The following is a 20,516-nucleotide window of genomic DNA, read 5'->3' on the forward strand; positions in this document are numbered from 1 at the left end:
AGGCCGAGCAACCTTTAGCAGCCGGCGTGTTTTTAATGGCAACAGCTGTGTCATCCTGTAGCGCTGAGCCGCACTTTTCAATGGGATTTGGGGTGAAATCTAGCGCCGTTGCCATAGGAGCATCTTTAGAATGTGCAAAAGTGCTTAAATATGACCTATAATAAGACATGGACAATATATGTAAAGTATATTTAATCATATTTGCATCGTATTCATCAAGATATCAAGTTGTTTTTGCAAGTTTTTTTAAAATTCATGGAAGATTTGTAACTGTTATCAACTATACAAATTGTATTTATGAAAAAGTATGAATATATATAGTTTATAGTAGATTATATGTCTATAGCAAGCAGTGTTGGGCAGTAGGTGTTACCTTTCAGTTTCCAAATCTAACGAGTTACAAATTAGAGTAAAATTACAAGACTTAGTGACTCTGCTGCTGTTTATTTAACAATAGTTTAAATAATATGAAGTTTAATAGTTTTATGAGTTATGATTTCCTGAGCTGTATGTTTATTTATTTTTTTATTTTTTTAATCAACGTAACTTACAGTTTTCAGCTGTCAAATTACTTTTAAAATAAAGTAATCAGACTAAGTAACTACATTACTATCAGAGTAATCAGCTGTCAGTAATCAGATTAGTTTGACAAAGTAATCTGACCAACACTGATGGTGATTGGTGAGACGGTTGGTGCATTTGGCAGCCACAGTTCCATCAGTCAGTCCTAGGGCAGCTGTGGCTTACTGAAGAGAATAACCCATGAAATCCTTAATTAATGTTTATGTCATTTAAACAATGCAGTATTATGCCCACAATTACTTTTATAGGCCTGTTTTTTTGTGGGGTTTTTTTGCATTCTCTCCGTTTCCATCGGGCTCATCGCCTCCAAGTAAAAGGCTATCTCCTCTGTGTAAGTTTAGCACATGGTACTTGTACACTTGTCTCCAGGGAAAAGTTCAGCCTGTGTACTACATAGAGGTCATTTTTCATTATAAACATCCAGTGCCTTAATGAACTTGCCGACCTCACAGGCACACGCGCACACACTCTTCATATTGTAAAAATGTGTGTCTTTTTTAATGAGTTGTGTAGCCGCTGCAGCTTTTGTTGTGCCAGATAACTCCGAGATGATGCTGAAGGTCAGGCAGGGCAGAGAATGAGAGAAATGCACAGATTTAAGCCCTCAAAGTAAGTGCAGAATGCAATACGTGATTTGACTAAGTAGAATGAAGGGTACTTAGCAGTGTTGCCCCGACTGTAGGAAGGGCATCGTTTCGAATCCCAGACCAGTGTGAGGGGATTGCATGTTCTCCTGGGATGGGTGTCTGGATGGGTACTAGGATGGGTATCTGGGTGGGTATCTGGATGGGTATCTGGATGGGTACTAGGATGAGTATCTGGATGGGTACTAGGATGGGTATCTGGATGGGTGTCTGGATGGGTACTAGGATGGGTATCTGGATGGGTGTCTGGATGGGTATCTGGATGGGTATCTGGATGGGTATCTGGATGGGTATCTGGATGGGTGTTTGGATGGGTACTAGGATGGGTATCTGGATAAGTATCTGGATGGGTGTCTGGATGGGTATCTGAATGGGTGTTTGGATGGGTACTAGGATGGGTATCTGGATAAGTATCTGGATGGGTGTCTGGATAAGTATCGGGATGGGTACCTAAAAGGGTACCTGGATGGATAGAGAACCTCAAGAACCTGGCTCTGATCCGATGTTTCCTCAGTAGCATTGACGAATGAGTTGAATGAAGACGACATTTTTTTCGTCAAAGACAATAAATAACGTACACATAATGTACACGGAAATCTAATTTGTTCAGTTCAAGTCAAGCTTTGCAGTCGTCTTTTGCAAACCCAGGACCGGATTACGCCCAAAACAGCCTTAACCTGGTTAAAAAGCCCAATTCCAAGGACGCTTTAACGGCCCGGGGCATTTCATGAGGAAAGCTTATTCAAATGACATTGCAACAATAGTCATTTTCAGAGAAAGATAGCACATTACCAGCAATCTATAACAATGTATACACTTCCGAAAATTTATTTATCATGTACATTTTTAACAAAGTTTGTGTCATGGGTCATCAAGTGTATCATTTGTGAGCGCAAACGCCAATAGAGCTTTTTGCTCATTTTTTTCCTGAATCAACTGTTAACCTCTGCCACAGTCCTTAAGTTCTTGCACTAAAATTCTGCACCATGACAGAGATCTTTGTAGGATAGTCCACGTAAACATTGTATAACCTACAGGCAATATCTTATTCTCATTTCCCCCACAAATAGCTGCTTACAATAAACACACAAAGGCGTTTTCGTGAACCAGACCCTTTTTCCCTCTCAAATCCTACGCAGCCAATCGAACCCAAGACCTTCCCGTCGTGAGGCAAGCTTGTCAACATGTACTCTTTGATGCCCGGCTCACAGAAAGCCCCGTCAAATACACCGAAACACATATAAGAGGTCTCGACCCAACTTCTTCCTGCTTTAATGACTGCTGCTCTTGCCTTGGCACCGCTTCAGTCGGCCCCCCGCTGGCACGCACCCCTCCGCCTGTCCGCTCCTCTCCAAATGGTCTTTTATTTCCTCCTGTAAACCTATTTCATCCCCACCCATCCCATCTGTGGAGTTAAGAGCAGCGGCGCAGTGTTGTTCTGATGATGGGCGATAGACAAACATGCTTTCTGCGGTCCTCGGGGCCCCTCACACCCCACCCATTCTCCAGGGGCCTCACCCTCTCAAGCACTTCCTCTGCCACAATTAGCCTGTAATAAATACACCCTGGGCTTAAAGTAGATAATGCTTTTTGGCTCTTTGCTTTTGTAAGAAGTGGCACATTAGCTTACTGTACACTCTTTTTGATGGAATTGTACAAGTCCTTTTCTCTCTTTTTTTTAGTTTAGTTTGTAGTTTTGTTTTGGTGAACGCTAATGCCGAGGTTTCATCCAGTCATGTGAAAAGCTTAAAGAACAATAGCTGTTATATGTGGTATTGTAAGAACTGTTAGCATTCCAGAAGAAGTTCCTGATGCCTTTGATAAGATTAGTGGTTTAAACAGGAAGTAAAGGCAATACTTGGGCGGGAAAAAAGAGCTACATTTATTGTGAAATCACAGTGGCACAAACTAAACAAAATAAAACAAAAAATATGAATGTTATTATAATTTTTTGTCCAGATTTGAAAGACTATTTATTTTTATGTATTCATTTTTTCCCGTGGAACCAGAAAATCTTGCCTAATATAACAGTCATTGGGAAGAAATTAGATTCATTATGAGGTTTTCTTTTATTTTCTTAATCACTACAATGACTTGCTGTAAGTACAAAAATCCAACCTACTTTGTGAACTCTACTCACTTCACGCCATTGCGACCAGACAATTGGATTTCATTCTTGGCGTTGATTGAACGTCCGCTCATGGCCCCAAATGTGTCAGCAAGTCAATCCCGTCTCCCACCAGCGCATACAACCCGTACTTTTACTCCAATATCTGTGTACTCTGGCGTGTGTAGATCCTTCATGCAAAAAAACAAATCCAGACCATTCACCCCATTTATTCTTTTTTTTTTTTTTTTTTTTTACAGCCCGATTACGTAACAAGTTTAACTACTTCTCCAAAGAGCTAAAGTTCCCTTCAGAAACTCCTCAGATTAGTGAGTTGAGACGCGGCGGAGACAGAACGACAGAGGGGGAGTTTATCAAAGTGATAGAATAAAGAGAGATTTAACACGGTCATATTAAAAAGACATGCGGCGGTTTCAATATTTAAAAATCCCATTTGCTTCGACAGGAGCGCTTCTTCATTCAAGTGCATGTGCCAGCGAGCGCTACCTGTATCCAGAGCCCGAGCCTTATCTGCCTCCAAGACAAAGAGGGAGAGAGAGCGCGTGAGACGAGGTGGCCCCAGAAAAAGAGATAGTTTCAAACCGACAGTCAGACATTGAAGAATCATTCAATTATCGGCAGTGTGATGTAAAATAATTACCTCACTGGCTTGCTGTAATGAGCGCTGCTAATTAGCCATAGACTTTTTGTTTGAGTTGAAGGAAGTGGCAGAAAGTCCCGAGCTCCCAGCAGTAAAGGAGCTGTGAAGAGAGGCTGCATGCTGTAGGTAACACGTATTTAAAGAGGCGTACCGCACCTGACTCGATTTTACTTTTAAATGATCTGCCGCTGGTCTTATTTCCTGTTATTTACGATTGTATTATCTTGTGCTGGATAACTAACGAACTAACTCACTAACTCACTAACTACAAACTCAATTCATAATCATGTGCAATACTGTTATACTCATGTGCAATACTGTTATACTCAGTTTTACTCATGTGCAATACTGTTATACTCATGTGCAATACTGTTATAATCAGTTACTCATGTGCAATACTGTTATACTCATGTGCAATACTGTTATACTCAGTTATACTCATGTGCAATACTGTTATACTCATGTGCAATACTGTTATACTCAGTTATACTCATGTGCAATACTGTTATACTCATGTGCAATACTGTTATAATCAGTTACTCATGTGCAATACTGTTATACTCATGTGCAATACTGTTATACTCAGTTATACTCATGTGCAATACTGTTATACTCATGTGCAATACTGTTATACTCAGTTATACTCATGTGCAATACTGTTATACTCATGTGCAATACTGTTATACTCAGTTATATTCATGTGCAATACTGTTATACTCAGTTATACTCATGTGCAATACTGTTATACTCAGTTATACTCATGTGCAATACTGTTATACTCAGTTATATTCATGTGCAATACTGTTATACTCAGTTATACTCATGTGCAATACTGTTATACTCATGTGCAATACTGTTATAATCAGTTACTCATGTGCAATACTGTTATACTCATGTGCAATACTGTGAAATTATGTCGATCATCCTGGTGCAATATTTTCTGTCCATATAACAGCTGTAAATAAGACTGTTATTTTTATTAAAAGTATAAGCGTTTGTTTTATGAGGTTATCTTATCATCTTTTAGTTGTAATACCTTAATTAACAAGGCATGAGCAGGTGTTTGGAGTTAGATTTAGAGTGTTAATTAAGCAATAATTATGCTTTATAAGGCCGGACCTTTAGTTATTATAAAGTGGTGCTCAAAAAAAACAAATAAAAAATCTTGCTCGCGAGAAAGTCCAGACTCCTCCAAACTCAATCTAATCAAACAAAACGACTTGAATCAAGATTAAAAACCACGATTTGGAGACATTTTAACTCCTGTTCACTTTCTCTTTTTGCAGCGTAGCCACTTAGCTTCCCGGCTACAGCCGCCGCACGCGCTCACAGCTCGCGGTAAATGGGCGCGTAGTGCAAATGCGGATCCTTCTTCTCTTAATTAGCCGTGCAACAATTAAAGTCTCCTCGTAGTAAATTGAACCTTTGTCTTTCCCACTCCCTCCACCTTAGTTTGATTTCGGCACCTGTCACAACAACCCCTCCTCCCTCCGCCGACACCCCACCCGCACCCCCCACCCGCCCCCCACCCATCCCACTGTAGTCATTATGCAAAACTCGGGCAGAATGGGCCCAGCATGAGCGGAAGAAAACAGCAATTATTTCTGATATTCTGCTGTTTAGGCCGTATTGACATTCAACTGTTTGCTCCTCCTGCGCCACCTGAACAGATTGAACTCGGCATTGTCTTGGATTCAATATCGTGTCCTTAAGAGTGCATTTGATTTGGGGTTTAGGCCCGTTGTTCAAAAGCTGTGCTGTGGAAATCTGGTTTGGAATTGGTTTTGTTCCTGGTTTAGTCGTAGTTACGCCTTGGTTACGTCTCGTTACATCCCAGTTTAGGCTAATTTCAAGTTTAGTTGTAGTTACTTATTGGTTATGTCCTGGTTTAGCCATAGTTTTGCCTTTGTTACGTCTTGTTACATCCTAGTCGTGTCCCAGTTTAGGTTTAGTCTTGATTTAGACGTAGTCATCTTGGTTACATCCTGGTTACGTCCTGGTTTAGTGCGTGTTCAGTCCATGTTTAGTCATATGTATACTTTTAGTTGTACTTCATAGCATTGCTGTAGCAGCTCCATAAAACTCAGATCTCAGTCAACTTTTATAACTCATGCCAGAAAAGTTTATTCATGAAGTCAGAAATTCCATGATATTATGTCATGTTCTTTTTTTTTATAATACAATCATACCTGTTGCTTTCCTCCATATTCTTGCTTATGGGTAGTTTGTGTAGTGTCTTGCCCATGGACACAATGTTACACACTTGTAAATTTTTCCTGTTGATGCACTGCAAATGCAAAAACCTTTTGCACTGAAGGCGAACTCTTTCTTGACAAATTAGTTTAACTGCAGAATTCAATTAGTCTGATGACATTAACATACTTCTTCCTTACACTTATGGCATTAACATACTTCTTCCTTACACTTATGAGTCGAACTACCTTTAGCCACTGTGACAACTCTTGAACCACCGTCCTCTCTCCACCTGACCGGACCAACCACTTGTCAGCTCGTGGAGTCCTCGGCGTGTTTGCTGGACGCACATGCAGGTCCAGGAGTGACGGTGATGTAAGCTTGTGGCAGATACACTGTGGTCATTGTCCCTGAGTGAGGACTGTCCATGCGTGATGAGAGACACTGACACTGTCTCCACACTGAGCCTTTGTGCTCTGCTCTTACAATGTGTTTGACAGGAGCGCAGACAGGTGCTGTGGGGGACGACAGTGGCACGTGGAAGTGAAATGACGAGCAGAAGGACAGTCACCATGTCTTTAGTTGATTTCTTTCTCTTTCAATCTGCCCTGGGCCTGATTGACAGAGCTGTGGCTGCCAATATCTGCCAATGGCCCCTCGCTTTCACCAACAATCACTCACACATACTTAAGAGAGGTTGGTAAAGTGTCGTGCTCATGGACACAAAGACTGAATGGACAATGTATTATTTTGAAAAAGGTTTTTAAACGTTTGTGTGACATTTGCGATACAGTTGTGTAATAGTTCACAATATGTTTACAAAATCAAGAGAATATTTTCATACCAAGTACCACCTCAGAAAAAAGTAACACCAGATCAGAACCATGTGTATAATGGGACTATTCCAGGTCTAAACTATGGCTAAAGGGGTCTAAGATTGTAATTACTACCAAGAAAATTGGACAAAATTGACTCTGAATTCAGCAAATATTAAAACATACAGTGCCATAGTTTGAGAGACAAAGCAGCAGAAATAAATAAATAATAATTGCTAATGTTTTAAACCATCCTTCATACCGTCCCACTGTTAGTCGGGCACGTTCACATTCTTTGGCCCTGGTTTTAGCTCAGTTTATGTCCATTTGAAGACTTGGTTTGGTCCTTTTCTATTCCTAGTTTAATTCTGGCATAATCCATATTTAGTCTCAGTTTAGCGCACTCTCAGATAACATTTTTAACATCCTTTTTTTCCGCCACGCCTAACACAACCCTTTCACCAAATCGTGCAAAAGACAAAACGAGGGGAAAACATAAATTAAGAGCGTTTTCTTTGTCATCGCGAACCAGCCGCGCAATCTCCGTCCCACGTGAATCCCATTCTTCTCTCCCTCGCTATTTATTTGTGGTCGGTCGGGCTCCGGTCAGCTCCCCGATCCCGAACAGCGGCAGGACTGCTTAACAAATGCTCGCCACTATTAATCCTGTGTCCGTTGCCGCGGCTTTATTCGCTTGCGGCGGGGGGGCTCGGTCACCACTCTGCCTCCCATTGTACCCCCGTCCGCACGCACACACACACACGCACACACACACACACGCGCACACACACACACACACACGCACACACTCACACACACTCACACACACGCGCACACACACACACACACACACTCACACACACTCACACACACGCGCACACACACACACACACACACTCACACACACACACACACACACTACACATCTGCAGGTCATCCTCATCATAGTGGGAATAATACCAGGGATGGTTATCATAAAGGCGAAGCTCCGAGCCCCCGCCTGTCTCGGGAAGATGATTTGGATGGCCCCGGAACAATGAACTGTGGGAATCGGCTTGTCCCGCATTGATCTGGGTCCCCTGGCATCCCTCTTGCAAAGGCTGTCAGAGCGAGAGACAGATAAAAAGAAGCAAAGCATTTTTCTCTTCTCCCTTACAGCGTCTTTCTTTCGGCGCTGTCAGGAGGGCTCCCGCCGACCAGCGGGGATGAGTCGAAAGTTGAACTACCTGTTGACAAGCGCTCTTAAACAGCCTCAATGACATATTGTGCAAAAGAGGGGGGTGGGGGGAAAAAAAGGAAAGAAGAGAGGCACACACTGGCTCCTGTCCATTCATATCGGCGCTGATGTATTGAGTTTTCATCCGCTTCTTTTGATTCTTTGCCGTGTAGAAAGAGCAAGGATTTATCTTAATCTGGTGTTATTCATTGTCCCTGAATGCGGGATCATATTTTATAGTTTTTTTTTTAAAAGAGGTCTTCCGCAGAGATTTGTTTTCGAAGGCAGGTCCGGTCCCCAAGGAGGTGGAGGTGTCCTAATTTGTTTTTTTGGCTTAGATTTAAATTTACTCAAGTCACAGAATGAAATCCCAAAGGGGAAGTTGGTCTGTTTCAAGCAACTTCAACTGGAGATAGAATATTTCGCATTGGGCATTAATAAAATAGAAGTAGAAGTTTTCAAACTACATAATAAAGTACCCAAACATGTGATCATTGTATTCTTTTTCCTGCAACAGTTTCTGGAGGACAATAGTTCTAATGAGAGCAAAGTGGGTGAAAATTAATTCATTGTTTTCTCGAATGAATCATGCCTTTGTTTTACGATGATTATGTTTTTAATGTTCTTATTCCAAAAAAAAAGTTGAATGTCATTAGTCCGAAACAAAGCGACCACTCATGAGGCGCTTTTGGTTTATACTTTTAGGTACTGCGTGATTTTGTTGATTCAAATCCCTGCGATCACTGGTTAAAACAGGGCAGTTCTACCACACAAACGTGTTCTACAGTGTTGCAATATTGAGTCCTTTTGCAAGTCTCAAGGTTCAGCAGGAGATACTGTACATCCAAAGGAAATGTATGATCATTTAAGAATAGCTTTGATGTTCAGGGACAGACAAACAAACAAACATACAAACAAACAAACACAAAATCATTAGCTGTGAGGTTCAGTTTCTGTTAGAGTGGAATTAAAACGAAATTGTAAAAAGGAAAGCTAAATATTTAGGTTGCTGGGAAGGTGGCATAGATTAATGGATATGCTTAAGGATGAAAATGTGAATTTTCTGTGCATTTTTTTCAATTAATTTCTTTATGGCCAACCTTTCATGAGCAGTGGGTGTCCTCAATGGAGCGTTCATGGTCCCAAGATGTTCATCGTGAGTAGGATTAGCCTGTGAAATAAATCAAGTTTTGCATATGTATGATTTTATATATATATATATATATATATATATATATATATATATATATATATATATATTTATGCAATAGTACACACCCCTGGGAAATCTTAACCCAACCCTCACCCTACATGGCTATTACTGCCTTCAATCCCAAAGTATTTCTCTATTAGCATGAAAACTTACTCCTAATGATTCCTCCGCCAAGTCTGCACTTCTTTGCTTTATCCTTCCCTCTTCTTCTTTTTTTTAAATAGCACGATCCATTCTTGAAGCTTCATTTCTTGTTGATAGTGCGTGGAGTTATGAGTTTTGATCAAGAGGCTCTAGGCGTGCAATGGAGTTGGGATTGAGTCTGGCAGGGATTGTTGCCGCTGTCTTCCATTCTTCCATGTGCAGTTCACTGTGTTTTCGCCTCATTACAGAAAGTAATAATGCAGTGAAGTCAAAAGAGCCGCGGAGTGAAGGAGGAAGCAAAACAAGGCCGCTTTTTTTTTATTGGATTAATTAGAAGCCTCACAAAGACCACCTGCAATAGACGCAAAACACAGCCAGGCAAAAACTCATATCTTAGTCTGTTCCGTCAAGCAAAGTACAAAATCCAGATTTTTTTAGCTTGAGGTAATTGATCTTTGAAATGATGGAGGAAGCTCTGTTTGTACTTGGAAAAACACTGGAGGCGTTTGATTGGAGCGCGATGTCCCTGCCTGCCTGTGTAATCACTAAATATTTAGCATTCAAATCTCAGTGCATGTAGCATATGGTAAATATCCAAATTGTCCCGTCCAATATCAGACTGCTCCGTCGGTGGTGTCTTTCATCTCGGTAATGATTCGCGGCAAATATGATGGAATTCAGCACATTGTGAATAATGATTGATTTGTTTAATGCTATGAATTTGTTCATTAGGACTTAATGAGCTATTGCATTGTGATTAGTCGATGGGTTTGGTGTCGATACATGCCAAAATAACAAAGTAAAGTCCAACTAATGGCGTTTCGATTCCTCACTTTCTTGTATGAAATGTCAGAGCAAAGTTTTGTGACACAGAAATTGAACAGGCCAAATGTACACTGGGTTTAAGAAGCTTTCCTTATGAATTTATTATTAGTTGCAATCCCTAATATCGAAACTGTCTTTCATATAATTTAATAATTTATAAGGTTACAATTAGAGTGCAGCACATATAAATCCCTTATGCATTTATGATGCATGCTAATATTGATAAGACCAAAATTAACTGAGCACATTCAAATGCGGACTGAAATACATTTCCATTGTGTTACAGATACCACTTATAATTAAGCTGAGGCTCGCAGAGAATGGGAATAGAGAGGGGAATGTATTAAGAGAAGTGTATTATAGTGTGTTTCTGAGGCGCACGTGGAACTTAAGTGAATATTAAAGCACCAACAAAATGGCAACAGCTGAAGCTTCATGAGAAAACGCTAAAGGAAGTGATTGTGGTTTTAGAGGTATCGGAGGAGCCAATGGTTTTAATGAGACAGCAGAGTGTTCATGCCAGGAAATGATAAGGTTATACAGGTTTGAATAACAGCACATACCTTCCACACACAGACAAGTGCAAGTGTTCAGAGCACTGCAGCATGGCGGGCACACCAAATCCTCTGACGGACAGAAATACTTCTCCAAACAGTGGTAAGGATCCATTGTACCGTGTTGTTAGAGAGTGCTTTTGAGTTTCCTGTCTACTGTATGTACATATGATTTGGCAGTGCAGTGATAACACGCGGATGTTAGCAGGGTAACAGTGTAACAGCACACATAGACTTGTTAAGCCTTCTGTGGGCAGCCGTTTGATGAAACACACCCACTGTGTCTTTTGGAGGACATTCTCTTATAGAGTTGTTGTTACAGGCTGAGTGTGTGTGTGTTGTTCTCCTCTCATTCCCCTGCGTGTGTGAGTGGATATGAGCAGAGGGGGATGTCACATAAGAAATGTCCTTTTTAATCAGGGGAAAAAATATAAAATGACTCGGGAGCAAGGCGAGCATATTAATGTGGCTCATTTGCATACGCTCGTCAGCCAGGATACGTTTATAAAAAACACAAACTGGATTCGTCAGTTCATTTCAAAGTATTCCATTGTCTATCCGCCTTTGTTATATGTTAAAGATAAAGGCAGAAATCAAATTGAAGAAAAGGGCAAGGCTGCTATCTCCCTAAATGAGCAACAGCTCATCAGCCTAGTTTAAATCACAGATTCTATTCCAAAAGGCAGCCAGCCGCCTCTGTAAAAAAGGGCCTATTCAAATCAGGTCTGTCCTGATATAGGCACGCAGGCTGCTGATAGAGCTGGTGTCACATAAATACATTTTAGAACCTTTGGATCAGTCTAACAATGAAGTGTATCCTTTTTGCCAACGGTAAATGTACACACCACAATCAACTCAATTTTATATATTACATTATTAAGCTCTACTTTACGAGGATAATTATTCAAGTCCCATGAGAATGAGATGTTGAGATAAACCATAAATTTAAGCGCTGTCTGGCATGTCATTTTCTAAGTCTGTGGCTACCGAACATAGCATGGCCATTATATTGGAGGTGCATTCAGTTCAACTACTTTATGATACTTGTGGCAATTTCAAAGGGCAGCCCACAAGTGTCACATTCCTTTAGACAGAAGTGGAAGCTGTTACAGTGTCTAATTCATGCCCAAGAGATAAGAATCCAGCATGAACTGTGTGTTGGAGGGGACAAGGTCTAACAGAACAGGCACCCCTTATGTCTACTAACCTCCCACTGACGGGGAGAAATGAGGGAGAAATGTCAAATGAATGTGAAAACAAATGAATAAGACACATGGACCGAGCCATAGAGATGCTGGGGGAGTAGGAAGATGGACGAGATCTGTTCTGGTCCTGGTCCTTACATGCCCTGTGTGCCCTGCACCTCCTCGTGTACATAATGGTGTGATCAAGTCCTCTTCCAAACAGTCTCTTAGTTAACACTTTTCTTTTCAAAGCGAACACACCTTTTACACACGCATATATATTGCCTTACTATAATAGATTTTTGTTCTTCATTATAATCATGTATTATAGCACTGTTGCTGCCACTACTGCCAGCCCGCATACTAATCAGCTTAATGAGATATTATACAATATTTTGTTGACCAAAGCAGAACTGTGGTTATTATTTCTGTGGGCTTGACCCCTGCAAGCAGCCAGAGGAAGTGTGCACATACAAGTGTACCTCTCCATCTGGAGAACAGATGGAACTGTATTAAGGCCGTTGTTCTTTTATTTAAGCACATATGAAAGAAAGCACATTTATGGATGTAAATCTCTTCTCATTATACATTTGTATTGTGGATCTCTCTGTGAGGATTTGTATGATAGAACATCTGCCCAATCTATCCTTAAGAGTTTAAAACTTGAAAATAAGAGTATTTGTTCTCCCGAAATAAAGAAATAAAATAATAATGCAAGGTAAATTAGGTTGTTTAAACAGATGAGCTAAGGGCTTTAAATCAGAGCTTTGCTCTGGAGGACTCTATTACATCATTATAGTGTCATGTCAGAGGGATAAGTGTGTTTACAGGAGTAACCCTTTGGTTTAAGTGCCATTGTTGATATCATAATTGTAGTATTGCTGTGGCGTCCCTGACAGTGTGGTTGCTTCCATTCATTAAGGCATGTAATTGGAGGAATTCTGATTGAATAGGCATAAGTTGTTCAATTACACACTACACATCATGTTTACAGAGTAATTGTAACTAAAATGGTCAGACATTTTGTATATGTTATATGGACAGTAAAGAGCGTCAGACCTATGCCTACATACTGTATTAGGCCATTTACATTACCTCTAGTTCTAAGCATTGAAGTAACCCTGTGCTACTTGTCTACTTGCTGTTGCAGGATGGAAGACTCGAGTTTGTGCCTTGGTGTGTCATCAGGAGTGCCTGATGCAGAAGCCCATCTCAACAGTGCAGTTCTAAATGGACGCTATCCTATCAGTCAGAAGCTTCACCAGCTCACTGCCCAACTAGGCCACGCCTTCCCCAACCTACATCGCCCTCAGCCAATCCCAGATGAGAAGGCAGCCACGCCTCTGGATGAAAAGACCCACCACACTGCCCTGGCCAGTCAGCCAATCAGCAGTCAGATGGCACTTCTGGCTAATCAGCTAAACCGAGACATAGATGCAGGAGCCTTAAGTGGGCTAAATGGTCGTGTCGATTTGCAGCAGTTCTTGAATGGCCAGAATTTGGGAATCATGTCCCAAATGAATGACATTGAGGATGACGCCCGCAAGAACAGAAAGTATCCCTGTCCACTGTGTGGCAAGCGCTTCCGCTTTAACAGTATCTTGTCCCTGCATATGCGTACACATACTGGAGAGAAGCCCTTTAAATGCCCCTACTGTGACCACCGAGCCGCTCAGAAGGGCAATCTGAAGATCCACCTCCGCACCCACAAGCTGGGCAACTTGGGGAAGGGCCGAGGCCGTGTGCGGGAAGAGAACAGGCTCCTCCATGAGCTGGAAGAGAGGGCCATTCTCAGAGACAAACAAATGAGAGGAAGTGGAAGCATCATTCCAACTCCCCCCGCACCCCTCATGGGCCTCAACAACAGCACCACCCATCAGCCGCAACTTGGCTCAGCCTGTGGCCTCCTTCCACCTTCGGGCCTGGGCACTCCGGAGACCCTTTCCCAGCCCTCCTCTTCACCAAAGCCCACTGGAGCCTTGGACGATACACTGAATCCAGCCACAGGTTTCCGCTGCACCTTCTGCAAAGGCAAATTTAAGAAGAAGGAAGAGCTGGACCGCCACATCCGTATACTCCACAAACCCTACAAATGTACTCTGTGCGAGTTTGCAGCTTCACATGAAGAGGACTTGATAAGTCACGTTGAGAAGGCCCACATCACTGCTGAGACTACTGCTGGGTCAGGCTCTGGTGGAGCTGGAGGAACGCAGGTGGCCAATGAGTTCCGCTGCGATGTGTGTGGCCAAGTCTTCAGCCAGGCCTGGTTCCTGAAGGGCCACATGCGCAAACACAAGGACTCCTTTGAACACTGCTGTCAGATCTGTGGTCGCCGTTTCAAGGAACCATGGTTTCTCAAGAACCATATGAAGGTGCATCTGAACAAGCTTGCCATCAAGAACAAGCCCCCTCAGCCCAGTGAACAAGACATAGCTTCAGTCAACAGCATGAACAATCTGGCTCAGGAGGCCCATGCTAACCTTTACTCTCGCTACATTTCCTGCCTGCAGGGAGGCTTCCTTTCACCAGACAAGCAGGGCCTCAGTGAGCAGCACCAAATGTTGGCTAAAGCCGGAATCGCTATGAAAGAAAAAGAGATGTTGGGAAAGCTCCTGGGACCAATGGCAGCGGGCATGGGCCATGGGCTGGATGAGAATGAAAAGCGTTCACTCCTGGGGTGTCTGAACCTAGTGCCCCCACTCAAATCCAGCTGTATGGAGCGCCTTCAGGCTGCTGCAAAGGTGGCAGAGATGGATTCTCTCAACAATTATCAGGCCTGGCAATTGATGGCTCGTGGCATGGCTATGGACAGAGCTTTCATGCCGAAAGAGCAGCATCTGCACCAAATGAACCCTGGACAGGAAGACGAGAATGCTGGTTCTATGACGTCCTATTCTAAAGACAAACCAGACTATTCTATGGTTATTTCCACTGATAACTCCAAGCAAAAGCTATCTGAGGCCCTGCAGGGCTCCAAGCTTGGCAGTGGAGCTCTGATGTCCATGAAAGAAGATGGCAGAGGCTTCGACGGTCACCGAGATCTGCTGTCCCACCACGGTGCTGGAGATGCCTCGGCAGGCCTCACTGGTTTAGTAGGTCCCAACTTAGACTTTGGCATTTCTAACATGAAGGAAAAACCCTCCGAGTGCCCTGACTGTGGCCGGGTCTTCCGCACCTACCACCAGATGATTGTCCACTCGCGCGTCCACGGCAAGGACCGCAGGAGCATGGAAGAAGCCCTGGACGAGCGTCGCGGTTCAGCCAGTGATCCAGAATCTCAATCCATCAGCCGCTCTACCACTCCAGGGTCGTCCAATGTGACCGAGGAGAGCGCCATGGGAGGGGCCCACTCACAGACCGGCAGTGTCCAGGACGACAGCCCACACCCCTCGTCCCCATCTTCAGGTAAGAAAAACTTGCACATAGCCTAAGTCTATTCTATTTCGTTCCTTTTAAATTCTAAGTTCCGCTACGAACGGATTTTTTAGGCCTAATTCAGGTTTTTGGTAGGCTCCTTCTGGCCAGGTTTGAAAATGCTGGTACGTCTTATATCTGTGCAAAGCTGTGTTATTTTTTTCAACCTACAAATACAGCATTTTAACATAACTTGCATTTTGCACAGAAAGCAGGTTATACAAATTCCAATTCTCCAGCAATTACTCTTGAGCCTTATTAAATTAAATGGACTTGCCCTGGTAAGACAGATACCTGCATTGGCGTTGCATCCGCGCGGCAGGTTAGCGGCTTATGTCCCCGTGGAGCATGAGTAAAGACTAGGAGCAGAGGGACCAACTCATTTTAAGCAGAGTGATTAATAAATGCCTTTAATAAATGCATGGGAGACAGTTCCCTCCCTCCTCCTCCCATCCCCGGCAAACACGGGCCGGCTGGGGCTAGATAAGTATATGTTTAGTGGGATTAAGGGAGGCTCGTTGCTAATGATTACACAAGTTTTTAAAGGTAACTTTCGCTCGCTCCTCAGGGCACCGCGCCGGCGTTAAGAAGCGCGAGCGGTAATTAGGTCACGACTGTGCGATAATCAGTCGGTTTAAGCTAAACAAGACACTAATTAAAGATATACATATAAAGCAGGTCAAAAAGAAAATCGGCGTACTTCATTTGCAAAAGCGGCTATGTGCTTTTAAGTCTTTTGAGAGAAAAAATATATAAATAATATAAATATAAATCAGCGGCTTAGCTTAAGGCTGTAAGCAACTTAATTCCACCAGTGGAGACGGGATTGTTTATTTATCCACAGAGGCATGAAGTCCTTATCGTGCCCGTGTAGTGTGATGGGTTTGAACATAGGATGGGCTATGTTTATTTTAATCTAAGAAATAATAACAGACAACCCCCCACCCCAATTAGGAATTAATGAAAATGAGAACGAGATAAAAACCTATTTTCTTTATAGAGACTATTAAACATAACACTTTCTCAACAGGGTGGGGGTGTAGCGGATGTAATTATCTTCTGAATTTTAATGCTGCAACTTTCTCCTTCTCTCTCTCTCTCCATTTCTTTCTTTCTCTCTCTTTCTTTCTGTCTGTCTGTCTCTTTTGACTTAAGCGCTTTGAATCTGATGAGAACGGCTTCAACAACTTCAGAAGTGCTGTGTTAACATCCAGTCGAGTAAACGCCAAGAGAAGGAAAATAAGCGGGTTAAAATAATCATCGACAAATAAAAAAAGCAATGTGTTTTAAAAAAGCAAATGTTAACAGAGTATAATGAGGCGCGTTTGATTTAGCTGTAAGTGGTGAAATCCTCCCTCAGGCGCCGTCTCGAAGGAAGGAGAGAAGGATTAAAGCAGCAACACGGGATAAAACAAAGAATAATGTCTAAATTGTAATTCATAATGCTGGAGTCCCTCTCATTCTAACTACAGTAGTCTGAGTAGTTTATTAAATACAATGGAACACTGTATTCTGACAAACAACGTGTTCATTTTATGATTTTGTCAGATTTGTGAACTATTACGATTACCTTTATGAGTTTAGCATGTTAATGTTCTAATACGTTGTTAAACTAAGTGTGAAGATTCCACTATTCATTGTCTCGTCTTTACAGATCAAAATTATTAATGTACCCAAACTTGCATTGCCATTTTTTATGAGAATTGTTAAATGAAAATAATAACACATGCGCACGTGTTTAAAATATGCTACATTTGGCGTTGTCGGCAGGATTTTGTGATCTCTCAAAAACGCGGAACAAAAACTAAATTGAAACATAATTTCCAACACATTTTTTTGATTGGCATGTCTTTCTGTATTACCCAAAGTTGAAGGATGTATCACTGTCGCTTATAAGAGATTTCATTCTAAAATTAACAGGCTTCTCTTTTGATATTTATGTGATTGGTTTTGTTGAGTCTTCATAATACAACAAAAAATATTAATGTCCCCAAACTTACATGGCCATTTTGTAAAGAAAAATAATAACACATGCGCACATATTTGGTACTTTAAGGGCTATTGTGTGTAACGTATAAAACATTACCTATACCTACTGCAGTTGGAAACCGTAAACTCATCATTATCGCCCACTGCCGAATCTCCACAAACAATCTTTTGAAACCCACTTTTTTGATCTGACAAATTGCACCAAATAATTAGACACCGCGCAGATCTCGAGCGTCTCCGTTGCGGTTGTAGTGAGTAAAAAAAGATAAAGAAAAATGTGAGAAGTAAACAGATATGAAAATGAAAAGGATCTTCAATATGCTTGTTCTTGCTACTTCCTGTTTTTTCATCAAGTAGCAGAGAGAAAAAAAACTTGTCTTTTCTTCACAACTTAGACAATGTGATTTTCATTCGGGGCTCAGGGACTCTCAAATTAGAAAGCTTTGATGTGTGAGAAAAATGTGTTTGAATCTCATGCAGAGTAAGGTGCCATGGTTCTAGTCTAGTTTGTTGTGTGCGCACATGAAATACATATCTGTATTTTACACTGCAAAAGGAACAGAAGTGAGTTCAAATGGATTAAAAGTCAGAATGTTTGGTTTGGTTTCATTTTCCTTTTCATGGTATTTTTGTTGGGTTTAAATACGTTTTTGTATTGCAAGACTGCACGAGTTTGAAAGAAACTAAGACAAGAAAAACTAACAAGACTTAACAAGAAGATAAGAAATGCACTGAGATAAGATGTGTGGTTTATGTTTCCAAATCAGAATTCTGCTCTCTGTGCACTTTTTAACCACATCCCAGACATTAAAATGTAGCATTACTTTTTTGTCTAATAAAATCATTTTCACTCAAATGGTTGAACTGAATCTAAACTGAGAAAACGTTTAATTCATGGACAGAAAACCCAGCTTGAATCAAAACAATATATTGAAACAATACAAAATACTTTCTAACAAATCCAAATATCTGACCCAAAGTGCAGGAAATGCAAAGTATTTAACAAATGTTTTAATTTATTTTGGCTATCTTAAAAGAAGATTGCTAATGGAACAAGAACATAATTACTTACAACAAGAAAAATAAAAAAGTACATTTTCCATTCAGTTTACCTATAGAGAAAATTAAAATTAAAAATGCAATGTTTGATAGCTTACTCAGGGCTAGTCAGCTCTGTGGTGAGTAATGAGCACAAGACCATTTTATTTAAAATCTGTTCCTGAAAATGTACAAGCCACAAAGTTATCAACACATTTTACAGAAATTGTAAGTTTTACATGCATTTTCTGGCTTGAAAAGCAAAACATTGGACATTACCAGAGAGCTGCTCACAGTTACCACAGAGCTGCTTAGCCTCCGTTGTGCCTTTTAACTCTTGATATTTGAATTGTCTAAAGCAAACATGTTTGAAAAATGTACTTATGTTGGGCTAGACTTGCAAATCTTATTCTAACAAGGTCAAAATAAACTCAGAATAAGATAAATTTTCTTAATTCAATCACCTTTTAACATATTATCTTATTTGAAATTGTAATTTTCCCCCATAGTTTCTAAACAAAAGAAATCTTAACACCCAATTCATTACTCAAATCAAGATCAAAATTCAGGATGCAAGTGATTTTAGATCTTCCTATTTTGCTGCGTACAACTCTTTTTTTTTTTTACAATATGCATGCCAGCTCTAACTTACAGGATGTGGCTACTTTACTGTTCTATCTTATCATCTCAACTTCTCTCTCTCCCTTCCTTTCTTTCTTTCTTTCTCTTAATATCGCTCTCTCAATCTCTTGCTGAAAAAAACAACAACTCCATCAACGTGTGTCTGCGTGCACCTGCTACCACCGCGCTGCCATGCCACCTACCCACGGCGATTCTGAGTTAAACTTAAATTATAGTAATCAACAATAACATCTCAACTGTGAAAGAAGGTCAACTCCGCCGCTTTTGTCTTTGAGACGGCACTTGTTTAAAAGCAATGAGTGAAAAAAAAAGAAGAAAAGAAAATGGAGATGGGGGGTGTGTGGATAGGCAGGACTGTGTCAGCAATGTCCTCCACAGACCTTTCTTATTATAGCGTAGCATGGCGGCTAACCTTGAGCATGTTCCTTAGTCTTTTTTGAGCGAAAACAAAGAGATAATTACATTTATGCGTGCCGTCATCTGTCTTTTTGTTTGCTATCCTCAGATCAACTCGCTTTTCTTCTGTTTTACAGTATTGTGATCGGGGTAAAAGGATTCGCTGCAAACGTTCGGTTAGCAAGTTTAAAATATGCTACATTTGGCGTTGTCGGCAGGATTTTGTGATCTCAAAAACGAACAAAAATGTTAAATTAGACAAAAACACAACTTCGACTAAATTAAACAATAATTTTCAACAAAATTTTTTTGATTGGCATGTCTTTCTGTATTGGATGTATCACTGTCACTTAAGATATTTCATTTTAAAATTAACAGTCTTTTCTTTTGATATTTATGTGATTAAAGTTTTTTCATCCCATATGATTTATTGGACAAGACAAATAAAAGTGTGAAATGGGCATGACGATTTGGGAGGGACATTCACCCTAAAATGCACAGAGAACCTGGCTTGCCCAAAGACAGCTCATGCAGTGGGATAGAATGTATACAATTTAGCGCTATTTAAATGGGAACTCATTACTGTATAACTGTCATGAAATTTACATATTCATCACTGGAAACAAGACAAATATGACATTTAAAATAGCTTAAGTGATAATTTGGCAGCAGTCATGCCCCTCTAGTCAATGCTTACATGTACAAATGTTACTAATTGTGTAAAAAGAGGTTTGCTTTGCATGTATAAGGCCTAAAGCAAGCAGCACGTACTAGTCAGCTTAAACCCACTCATACCTCTGCTCCTGGTTTAAAGGGCTCTCCCTCTGGCTTTCTCTTTCTCTCTCTCTCTGCGGAGAATCCCCCGTGTCTACATTTATTTAAAGAAGAAGGGGGAAAAA

General features: G+C 41.0%; 1 protein-coding gene across 1 annotated transcript in view; it reads left to right on the forward strand.

Annotated features, from left to right (window-relative positions):
• Positions 1-20,516, forward strand: part of znf536 (zinc finger protein 536) — a 219,708-nt gene that overhangs the window by 77,452 nt on the left and 121,740 nt on the right. The window contains exon 3 of the mRNA XM_072464924.1: positions 13,289-15,543. Within this exon, the coding sequence (XP_072321025.1) occupies positions 13,290-15,543 (2,254 nt within the window). The 5' untranslated portion in view covers position 13,289. The remainder of the gene's footprint in view (positions 1-13,288; positions 15,544-20,516) is intronic.

Source organism: Eucyclogobius newberryi, unplaced genomic scaffold, assembly GCF_026437365.1.
Source record: "Eucyclogobius newberryi isolate DKJ021-1_F unplaced genomic scaffold, fEucNew1.0.hap1 SCAF_5, whole genome shotgun sequence".
Taxonomy (NCBI): Eukaryota; Metazoa; Chordata; class Actinopteri; order Gobiiformes; family Gobiidae; genus Eucyclogobius; species Eucyclogobius newberryi.